The sequence below is a fragment of the Asparagus officinalis genome, chromosome 1, assembly GCF_001876935.1.
Source record: "Asparagus officinalis chromosome 1, Aspof.V1, whole genome shotgun sequence".
NCBI classification, from domain to species: domain Eukaryota; kingdom Viridiplantae; phylum Streptophyta; class Magnoliopsida; order Asparagales; family Asparagaceae; genus Asparagus; species Asparagus officinalis.
In genome coordinates, this window is record NC_033794.1 from 127,385,090 (window position 1) to 127,397,213 (window position 12,124).

At 37.4% G+C, this 12,124-nt stretch overlaps 2 protein-coding genes across 2 annotated transcripts in view; both read right to left on the reverse strand.

Annotated features, from left to right (window-relative positions):
* Positions 397-7,865, reverse strand: LOC109838532 (sialyltransferase-like protein 5). The gene is made up of 11 exons (XM_020406991.1): positions 7,598-7,865; positions 7,439-7,518; positions 4,712-4,798; positions 4,506-4,583; positions 4,343-4,434; positions 4,029-4,230; positions 3,303-3,393; positions 3,074-3,132; positions 2,776-2,924; positions 1,184-1,265; positions 397-1,103 (listed from the first exon to the last, which is right to left on the reverse strand). The coding sequence occupies exons 1-11, from the start codon at positions 7,719-7,721 to the stop codon at positions 708-710; spliced, it is 1,440 nt and encodes a 479-aa protein (XP_020262580.1). The 5' UTR covers positions 7,722-7,865; the 3' UTR covers positions 397-707.
* The window catches only part of LOC109841475 (protein WVD2-like 4), a 6,496-nt gene continuing 3,190 nt past the window's right edge, over positions 8,819-12,124 (reverse strand). Inside the window, exon 11 of the mRNA XM_020410445.1 lies at positions 8,819-9,607. Coding sequence (XP_020266034.1) covers positions 9,152-9,607 — 456 coding nt within the window. The 3' untranslated portion in view covers positions 8,819-9,151. The remainder of the gene's footprint in view (positions 9,608-12,124) is intronic.

The following is a 12,124-nucleotide window of genomic DNA, read 5'->3' on the forward strand; positions in this document are numbered from 1 at the left end:
AGCCATTGGTGCTGCCAAATGGTGCTTCGTATATTTGGACCGTGCACGATCAGAGCGCATCATCTGCTGCATCGAAGGCATAGTTCCTTATGAGATGGATGGGCGTGAGAAAGATCAACCACAAAAAATGATCGAATCGCTAAGTACCACCACAGATGCCGGCTCTTTTTGGTAGGGCGTGCATCGCGCGGTATTTCTTGAAGGCTAGGTTTTTAGATTTTCTCCAGGACTTGAATGATAGTTTTTTGATTTTCTCCAGGACTTGAATGATGCGTGAGAATATACGCATCGTACGTCCTAAGGGAGAAAACAAGAGGGAACACAACCGATAGATGGAAACACACTCTATTGAAGTTCAGATACCCTACAAGTTGAAAACGCAAAAGACCAGACGCCTAGAAGAATATATTCGCTAAATGATATACGGAAAATCACCTTATCTGTATCATTATGATGTCAGAACATACAGGCACGGGTCATAATCCTCGTAAAAAGCCAAAAAAACAATAACAAATATCGTGTTATAGCGCCCTCTTAAAACCATCGCATTATAAGATCGATTGACATTGATACCTGAAACACAAACTTTCCTGATAATAGGTTCCCTCGTGTAGGTACAAACAATGAATACGCCGCCGTTAATCCACCCCTCCTCTCTTCTTTCTGAGCATCGAAAATAATTTCTCAATGCAAAGAAACATGCATTTCTATTGATCAATCTTCTCTGATGGCATTGGATGTCTCACGCAAACAAGATCATCCAATTTGTTTCCATCCATCTTGTACATAGAAACACCACCCATTTGAAAGTAGTGTTCCTGTGCTTCCCTTCTTAAGCTCTCAAAGGGCTTCACTTCCCATTTGTTATAGTTGGATTTTTTTCGAGTTTCGCTCATATCCGAAGATCCTGAGATGGGCCCACTGCTGCTTGCAGTACCCCATACCTTACAGCTGACAAAGGGTCCCAAGTCATTAGCTTCACTCGACGAGCTTTTCTTTAATCTCAAAGCAGCAGCATGAGCATTCCTGATGACTTCTCTGCTGGGCACATCAGACCAGTCTTGTTTCCTCTCGGCTCTCATTGGAGAATGGATCCTAATAACCTACAGTAGCAAATTCAGATAGAAACATCGATAAATAGAGATGAGACTTTGAAAGAGATGCAGATTGAGAATTATCTTACACCCAGGCACTCCAGAAGCTGATAATAAGCCCTGCCTTGTAATGGATTGTGTCCTTTCCTTGGAGTGGAGAAGTAGCGTGTCCTGTATAGATTATACATTAATCATCAGGATTCAGAAATTACTGAACAGATTTGAAGTTAAGAGAATGAAAGAATTCATTTGAACCAAAGATGATATATGCGCTTCATAAATACTAAATATGCAACTAGGAATACCATCAAATATCCTATAGTTTCTTAAGACAGACATAAATGGTTAAGTATTGAGTTCTTAGCAAACATTTAAGGTTCAGATAACTTTAAAATTTGGAAGTTCAAATGTGGGTAGTTAAAATATTTCTTCAGGCCTTCTTTGTTTTTTTCACCCTCATTGAGGGGATCAGTTTCTGAAGCCGATGACAGTTGACAAAACATGACATTAATAGTACAGCCTACACAGTTGATTTTGCAACAGGGATATGGGACACATTTCTTCAGTCTGAAATATTTGTTTTGAACTAGAATCCAGCTTTAGTAACCATTGTTTAGCCAATAAATTATGTCTGCAGTGCACGCACTGGAGAGAAGATTAGTCAATCAAAGAATTTATGTACATACCTGAAGGCTTTATTGCACAACATCTTAAACTAACCAACAATGACGCTATCAAGTCCCTTACAAGTTATGACCTAGAGGTGATTTCGGATGGAGCAGATAAAAGTATTATCATTTTCACATTTATTTCTTTTAAGAGACACCTATGCAAAATGAATATTATGGTGATCAAAGTTGATTGAAGGCTGAATCCAGATTCGGATTGGACTCAGATACGTAGTTAAATGTTGATGATAGAACTAGACAAATAAAGAAAGAAAAATGAGTTGCACCTAAAAATTGATGTTCTCTTCTCTTATGCTAAAATGTATTCCCGTCTTTTAATCAAGATACTAAATCACAGAAATCCTCTACTCAAAATGTATATGGCAGTAGGATAGATACAGTATATTTGGTTTCGTATTCGGATATCCAGGATATTTCTATCACTATCATATCCATATCCATATTTAAACAAATGGGCATCGGATGCAATGTACATAAGCATTAAGAAAATGGAGCATATTTGGATCAAATTATCCATGTTAATTTGCTCCTTATAACTCCATACCGGATTGTCAACCATGGAATGACATGTAAACTAGTTGATGCTTTCGCATGCTGAATGTGAAGATATATTCCTGTTGTTTCCCTTTTAAATGTCTTTATCAATTGTTTTTATGAATATACACATAAAAAAAGCCTTTGACCATCTTCATTTATCTATTTGGTGATTCTTTTTTCATGCTATAAGTTTGAAAATAGTCTCAAGAAGGTTGATTATCTGTTGACAGCGAAATTCTATCCATTAAGTGCCCTAGATATCCAAGTGCTAACTTGACGCACTAGGGTATAAAATGGAGAAGATACAAGTGAGTATTTGCACATGGAAACTTTCTTATCATTCAAAGGACACCCCTCTATAACTTCTTCCACGTGATCTAAAATGAGTTTTCCAAAATAGAAGTAACAGTTGACTTCTAAAAATCAAGCATCTGAGCTGATGAGTGTAAACTAACCATTCTGTATAGCCAGGATCCACAGTGAAACCATATATGTTCACAATGTCACACATGGAAAGTGCTAGCTCTATGGACTTCATTCCAGTTCCTTTAGCCCCCCTCCGTAACACTATGCCTTGGAATAAATACACAGGATTTGGAAGCTCCTGTATCACCAGGTATTTTACAAGATTAAACTTCACCCAACTCTTGACACATATGACTAAATGACATATAAACATCTTCCAATAATAATATGTCAAGGAGAAAAGTTATGAGAAAATTCACAAATGCAATTAAATTATTAGATCTTTACCTTTATCATTGCATTAAAATCTCTATGGGTCACGCTTTTAATTATGAGCACCTCATCATCTGCAATGAATGAATTGTTTAATTCAGTACTGTAAAAGCTGTTATGCATTTTGTCATAAACTTACCAATTCTTCATCCTTATCAGGATAAGCTTATAGGTCGATGGTACAAAAATTTGCCGCAGCTAAGTGGAAAACAATAAATATATATCCATAAGAATCTGAACTTACCAGATCCATTAAGAATAGCAGCCATATTACGAGCAGCACCTCTTACCACAAGACGAAAGTCCCTTTTCAGGCCCACATATTTAGCATATTTCTGTAAAAATCACAACACTTGGTAATTACTTGACAGAAAAAATGATTCTCATGACTGCAGGATAGTAATGAGTTCAAGACTTATTTTATTTGTGGTTCCGGGTAGGACTAAATCAGGGCTCGACTCAGGCAAGAAATCAGGCTATTTTAGTAGAGTGGTTCCACAAAGTTCTATGTTTTGTCCAAGTCAATGTTTTAAGACCATAAATTTAGCTGCTAATCAAGCTGATTAGCTAGCTATCATGCCTTAAGAACGTAGTATCTTTCTAGAGTCCTTTTCCTTTGTTTTCTTCTTTTCGACCATTTAACACAACAATTTCATGATCCAGTGAAATTATTCAAATCCTAATCTAATTTAAGAATTCTAGTTCGAATTTCAGAAGAACCAAACTTTTGGTCCCAAAATCCTAGTCCCTCTTTAATCCTTAAACTTAGGATTCTTGGCCAATTGTTGAACTTACCTAGAAGTCCTAAACCACTAACACCCGCGTTGTTCGAGGATGTCTAATTGGAGATATTGTGTCAGTAATTGAGATTTCAGCATAGGATTCTTATTCTTTTATATAGGCAAGAATATTGCAAATATATTCACAATTGTGCAACAGTAAACTTCAGACAAGAATTACAGAAAGTTACCTCATTTACCGGAGCTTCATTATCTCGAAATACAGCATCATGTTCATCAATCTCTTGTCCGAATTCTGTCTTTAGGAGGTCTCCTGAGTTTCCCACAACTGCACAAGTTCTAAACTGCCGGGGATGGAAAGGAGGCTTTGATGGTAAAATCATATTAAGATGCTCCTCACACAAGGAACGATTGTAGCATTTATCTGCACCTCTAGAACCCAAAATAAGAGATTTGTTTAGTCATTGATATGCCACATATGCATCAGTTGAACATCAAAACAAATATGAAAACAATAATGAAACTTGATAGCTTAATATCTTACAACTGCGCAATCCTCTTTGCAGCATAGTCTAACCATCCATCTGGTCTGACATCTAGATATTCTCTTGTTAAGACTGTTGTCATATTGCGGTACTGGGAATTTCAGCAATTTTAGCATCAGACTTAGTTTTAGCAAAATACTTATCATCTAAAATAAAACTAACCTGTTCCCACAATAGGATGGCCTCACAAACATCATAATGGTATTCTAGCGGCTCAAAAATTTTAAATTGTGCATTATACTGTAGAGAAAGAAGATGACATCAAGATTAGAGAAATAATATCAATTACAGAGTAACTTCTTATACAAATGCGAAAGAGAAAATAAGAAGCTAAAACCATGGAACAAAAGCATGGAGCAGTGCTTGACCCAGGTACTGTTTGTGCCAGGTGGAAATTTGAGCACCAATTTGCAGTGATCAATGATATCTGCAGTCAGACCGAGTCCTCTGTTTGCCTGAAACAGTTCAAGGTCAGCCATCCAATCCAAAATTAAGAAACATCACAGTTAAAACTGAGAGTAAACACACAACTTGTATGTTCTTTAATTACAACAGGAATCAATGTCTATTACTGCTTTGACATAACTTTTTGGTTTGATTTCCATGCTTCACTGCTTTTTTACATTTAAGGTTTGGAGAACCATTTTATGGCATCAGTTCAATCTCATCCACCCTGTCCTTGTCATCACTCTCTTCCTCTTTTTTTCAAGTAATAGGTAACAAACAAATTATATCACTTCTAATTACTGCAGGAAGCAATGTTCTTTAACGTCACTTAGGGATGACAATTCACTCAATAGACAATGGTGTTTGTTGGAAATTTACAGTAAAAAGACAATGAAAGAAAAATTGACTTGTATTCTCTCAAAATCAATTACAATTTGGATTCCGATTACAAAAGAGAGGAGAATGAATTTGATTCTCCCCTTTGTTTAATTCTGGGTTCTTCACGGTGGCGATGAGATGCCTCCCTCGAATGCTCGCGTCGAGTTTGCTTCTCGTTGACGATCCGAACGTCTTGATTCACTGGAACGTGATTTTCTCCTCACGATTTGACGCTGTGGAGAACTTGCGTGGCAAGTTTGAAAATAACTCTTAACGAGTTGATAACTCAGAGCGAGTTTTAGAAGAACTCGCAGAGCAAGTTTTGAACTCTGATCGAGTTGATAACTCTGAACGAGTTTTAGAAGAACTTGCAGAGCAAGTTTTGAACTCTGATCGAGTTGATCACTCTGAACGAGTTTGACCTCTTGAAAAAGAGTTGATTTGAACCGAAAGTCGGTTATAAGCCAAGGCCGAATAATTTCAAAGGCTTCAATTAAAAGCCTTCCAAAATGATTCAAGAGCTCCTTCAAGTCGTTGATCTCCAAAGCTCTCTGTTGCTGCCAAGTCCCAGATCCAAAGTATGCCAGCCCTTTTGACCGAATCTCCCTTTGTTGATGAGAAAAAATTCGATCCCAAGCTAGCCGAAGACCGCTTCTTTGCTGCCCAAAAAAGAAGGATCCCCCCAGAGCCCTGAACTCAGTTGAGTTTCCCACCATTTATAGGGGATTAATGGTGGTAACACCCCCTTAATCCGCTCTTAAGTGGGACGAAAATCCCTCAAATCGTGGGGAAAAACAGTTCCTGGAACTGTTCATTGCGTGCTTTGAACGAGTCAAACGCTAAAAAATAGCGTTCAGTGCCCGAACTCTGCGTTTTTAGACTAAAAACGCAGAGTTGGGCCTATTTTGGTGGCTGAACGCACAGTTGGGCATGTTTAAGAGATTAACTCTGCGTTTTGATGTTGAAAACGCAGAGTTAAGCATGTTCTAGGCTGAAAACGCACAGTTCGTGCTGTTTTAGAGATTAACTCTGCGTTTTGATGTTGAAAACACAGAGTTGAGCCTGTTCTAGGCTGAAAACGCATAGTTCGTGCTGTTTTAGAGCTTAACTCTGCGTTTTGATGTTGAAAACGCAGAGTTAAGCCTGTTTTAGGCTGAAAACGCACAGTTCGTGCTGTTTTAGAGATTAACTCTGCGTTTTGATGTTGAAAACGCAGAGTTAAGCCTGTTAACGGCTAAAAACGCACAGTTGTGCTATTTTAGCGATTAACTCTGCGTTTACCAAGCCGGAGGCTTTGGTTCGCTTCCTCCGTTTTGCCAAATTCCTTACGGTTTGAGAGATATATGCGTTTTAATATGAAGAGGGCGTCAATTTGTAGTCTCTTTTGCTGGAGCTTTGCACAGATCGTCCTCTTGTAATCTTCGTCTTGGCTCCTTGAAAATATGAGAGTCGTCAGGTTGTAACTCCCGATGTTGATTGTGAATGCTGTTGGATTAGAGCTTTCATCAGTTGTCGTGAAGGTCGTCAGATTGTAGCCTTCTACGTGAAAGTCCTCAAATTGTAGCCTTTTGGAAGTCGTCAGATTGTAACTTCCATCATCGGTGTTTGATGGGGGATCAACTATCTATTGTGATTTTTAGACAGCCTACAAATGGCTTACACAATTTGTTTGATTACTTTGCTTTTAAACTAATTGGATTAATATGTTACATCTCCTTCAGGCTTCAGCCCTTCTCTTCTTTACTCTCTCCCTCTCTGGAAGTAAGAAGAATAAGTCAACATCAATTTGTCGTAGAGGTAAAGATCTAATTTAGCTTACGAAAATTTTGATTGAAGGTTATATTTTGAGATTAAACATCAACACCGACTGCTACATACCATATCTGACATATAAAAATCCTCGCAGATACTCCTTTCCTCTAACTTTCTAGCTAAATTCAACTGTTTATTTCCAACACATATGTTACATCAAAAAAAAATTGTGTACGTGCGCGCACGCGCGCTAAATTTGAGATTTTAAAATGGGATTTTCCATGAAGCTTATTGTTTGATTCGTTTAGGGGCTACTACGTAAGTTCATCAAAGTAGAGTGTTACAGATAACATCATTGTCGAGCTTCCTCTTTATAACCTTTTACAGTCCGCCGGAATTAAAAGAAAAGGAAATTTCTTTTTTAAAATGAAATTGTCCTAAAACCGACAGATCTACTTTACAACCAAGAGATCTGAAGTAACTTCTCCAAAACATGAAACCAGATCATGAAAACATACCACGCATTGCTGAACTCGAGATTGGAAATGCGACAGGATCCGTACATCCTCGCTGTTGAGATCAGAGCTGCTGCGGTTTCCTACAGAGATCGAGAGTCAAGAATTAGGGCGCCAAGTCGTTTCAGATTTTTGATGTTTCGAGTTAGTAAGCAAACTTACGGGTGAAAAGGGAGGACTGGATGGAGACGAGGATGACGGTGAAGACTAAGGCGGCGCCGAGGAGGAGGACGGCCGTCGGCCGCTGAAGCAAAGAAGACGACGACGAGATCTTGGACCCTCTCATCACTGCATCGACGGATCGTATCGGATCGCGGATCGTTTCGGATCTCGTGTCGGATTGGATCGTAGCCCCCGCGTTTACTGGTGTCTTCTTGGTTTTCCAGAGAGAGTGTTCCTTAGTCGCTTAAAATTGCTTGAGTCCGGTTCAGATCGGGACTGGCGAGTTGTGGGAAGCACATGTTAAAAATCAACGGTTTAATTTTACAGAACCCCCCTGAGCTTTGGGGGTGTTGCACAAAACCTCTACAAACTTTGTTTATCTCACATACCTGCCCTGAACTTTTTTATCTCACAAAACCACCCTGAACTTTAGTTTATCTCACCTAACCCCCCTGTTTATACTTAGCAACTAACTATCATTTTTTTCGAGAGGAAAAAAAACCCTAACTTTATAGGAAGGAGTATGTTGCCTATAAATGATAGGTGACAAAGTCTGGAAATTCCTCACTCAAAGATATTTTAATTATGTACAAATCACATGCGTGGGGGCAGGTAAGATAAACTAAAGTTCGGGGATGTTTTGTGAGACATCCCTAGTTTAGGGGGTTATGTGAGATAAACAAATTTCAAGGGGATTATGTGCAGCGATCCCCAAATTGCACGCAGGTTATCAGAAATGCCCCCCTTAACTTGTGGACGACTAGATAAGCTCTCGTAACTTTCAAAATATCATAAGACACCCCTTAAACTTAGAAGTTAGCAGAAAACCCCCTTTTAACTTTATGGTTTCATCATTTAAGAAAAAGAAGGAAAGAAACCCTAACAGCACTAACTGTAATTTTTCACATGATTGACATTGACCCATTCGTCAAAATCTTACTAGACCAGATGACTACATCCTCCTCCTGCCTCTATGACTTTCTATAGAGGGCCCTCAATAGGAATTTCTCCCAATACAATGCATAATCAATCGCAAATCAACATAAACTGTAAAAAAAGTGACAAGCTGATGATAATTTGAAAGATTTCTCAGGAGTACCTCCAGTACTTGCAAGCATCATAACATCGAAAATCAGCAAGGACTTGCAAAAACTTAAAGATGACAAACTGATACACATCGAAAGGTGCACGAGCAGAAAGCATTAGGAAACACTATCGAAAGATAGCAACAAAATAACATTGCTGAGAACCGGAAAGGTTTCTGTAACTTGTACACAAACAAGACTGGATTATTTTCGCAGCTTCAAAATACATGATACAAAAACGGTGTTGAACGAGGAAACAAAAAATCTCAAGACAGAACATGCAATTTACATTACATACTCAACAAGATCCAACAGAACTGTAGGAAAGAATCTTTCTACCTCAACAACAATGATATGCATGACGAAAGAAGCAATACACGTTTAAGAGGCACACACCATTGCCTATTCACAAATGTTGCCAATAGCACAAGAGACTCAAATCTCAATCTTTCAATCTTCTCAGTGAACTTCATTCTTCATTCGAAGCCTCAGTAACCACATTGGGGACCTCAGGAACTTCAATTGGAGCAACTCCAGATTCAGCGGAGTTGAGAACAGCCTCAGTATGGCCTTCTACTGCTCTCTCTGAAGAATGAGCTTCGTTTCTAGCGGTTTCTTTAGGAAGCATGTCTTCGTTCGTGGTCTTATCGCTGATTCCTTCTACTCTAGGTTTACCAGTTTTTTGCTTTTGGTTCGAGACTTTAGGTTTTGAACTGAGGGGTTTTGTCTCAGAAGTTGAAGCCCTTAATTTCTGAGAAGGTTTCTTTATAGCTATTGAGCCACCTGTGCCATTTGTTAGACCCCCGTTCAACTTCGTAGGATTTGTTCTGGGAGATGAGATGCTACCTTCGGGAGAACTGTTAGCAATAGCAGTGGATGGTTTATGGCGTCCAAGCTTTGGTGATCTTGCACGTGTTGGTGGAATCTGCTATATGGGCAACAAGAGAGCACAGTAGTTAAGATGACATGGCCAAAACTCTATTTTAGGGTTTTACTTGACTTGCAGCACTGACTAATAAGGGAGTGTCCACTTGCATGTAAATTGAAAGATAAAGTGACTCACCTCTAACACTCAAGTTATTTGTTTACATGAAAATAATAGTGAAAGTGAAATGTAAAAAAAACATGCCACATAGGATTTAATGCAATTTTGCATGATTTAAAGTCATTTGCAAAAAAAAAAGTAAATTTCACACTTTCAATTCACTCTCAATTTGCCAAATACCCCTTAAAATCAGGAAGTGGAAGTGTTGGAGAAAGTAAATCAATGAGCTAGTCTAGTCATCATATCAAGTGCATACACTAAAGTTTGAAGTTCCGTAGGTATACATGTTTTATGTGATAAACATAGTTTACTTAGGCTGAGGACGATTCATGCCACTACTATACATAGGCACAAGTGTTGAAAGGATTTTCACCCTACAGATAAATGCTAGGCACTTTCATATGAAAGATGTCCATGGTTTAGATAACATTGGCCCAGATGCTAATGTTAAATTTTGACTACATACATATGAAAGATTTTCGCCCTACTATACTTAGGCACAACTGTTGAAAGGATTTTCACCCTACAGCTAAATGTTAGGCACTTTCATATGAAAGATGTTAACAGTTTAAATAACATTGATCAAGATGCTAATGTTAAATTTTGACTACATACGTATACACATATCAACAGAAACATCTCAAAATATGGTTGTACGCATGTTTGTTAGATTCCTTAAACGAGAAGATATTCTTACTCCAAATCTTATAATTAGTTCATATTTACATGAATACTTGTTTCATTGGTCATCTCCTGTTAAGTGAATAAGTATTATATCCTTTGTTACCTACCGCAATTCATTTCCGTTTGAGTTGATTGCTAGACAGAGCCCTTATCCATCTATCTATCTATTATGGTCCTACCATCACTCCTACCTTGTGCAACTATTAGTCTGCTGCAAATGTCAGACCCATCTAGAGTCCTAGACTATTAACCACTTTTTTGTATCCTCAACTAAAGCCACCAATATATCTTAAAAGGTGCACTTCTTTGTCATCCTATTATTAGAAACACTCTTATTCATAATTGACATCTTTAAATTTCATCCACCCCCGTTAACTCATTTTAGGGTATCTTCTTTGTGTTGTGAAACTCTGGATATTTTTCAGCAAAACAGCAACCTAAAAGGAAAAAAAAAAAAGACTTTGGGGGTATCAAAAAGTTAAATAATGGTGTGATTTGGGTATCTAAGTGCAAATGACCCTTCATAGATTAATGGATGTTCATGTCAGATGGAAAATTCAAACAGTCAGCAACAAATATAAACTTGGGCGTACCATCTATTTTGCATAAAATAGAAAGTCCCGCTATTAAAGAAAATTGCAGCAGAATCATTAGTATAAAAAGAGGACCAAAAAGTATATATATAATAAATGTATACTTAAGAAGCCTTTGCTACAGCCTACAGGGCCATTAGTTGGGGGCAGTACATTTTTTCCCTTTTGCTTTTTTTTATTGTTTTAGAGTTTCTTAATTTGATATTAAATCATTCTCTGTAATCTCCATGTGACTTTATACAGTCCATGATTCACAGCTGATGATAAGTTGCTTGACAAAAAAGAAAACCAAAATTAATAATTTCCTTTGTAATAATATTACATGGATATCAAAAATCTTTCCTCAATGCATAAATTTACGAATATTAAGTAATTTTAGAAAAGCCTTCCAAAATTTCATTAATAAAAATCAACTTTCAGTTACTACATAAGCTTTCAGAACAACTGCTCCGCCTACAAGACAATAATTTAAGCATTTTCAAGATTTCCAAATTTTTATGAAAATTTTATAGAAAAATGGCTCCCCTAAATTTATTTATATGAACTCATTTCTTAGTTGCCATGAATATAAGGGTGTGTTTGGATAGGTGTAGTTGGAGCACCATGTTGTTCTAACTATATCCAAATTCCAACTTACATTTCTGGCTGAGTGTTGTTGCAACACCAAAAGGTTGCAAAAGAAAATAAGACAAAATTATGGGAGTTGCAGCCACATTCAAATTAGGCTGTTGCAACAGCAGGAGCCAGAACTACATGTGGCAAATGCATTTGTTGTTCCAACTATCTTTAAACAAACACACCTTAAAAGTCTTGGCACAACTGCCCTTCGCTATGTGGTAATTTTTCTTTTAAAAGAAAAGTATTTTCACGATTCCAGATGTATCCCAAAAATAATTTGGTAAAAGTAGATCCTAATGCTGAGATAGATTTGAGCATAGAGAACCACATGAAAGAAATCAAATTATACTAAATATCTACTAATCTTAATTAGTAAACAGTTTATTGACTATGTTCTCATGTAAATATAATGTAAGAGTAAGAACATACAAATGAGCAAAGCAATAAATTAAAAGTGAACTAACTTTATTGTTGAGTTCAATCATTAATGTTGCAACGTGAC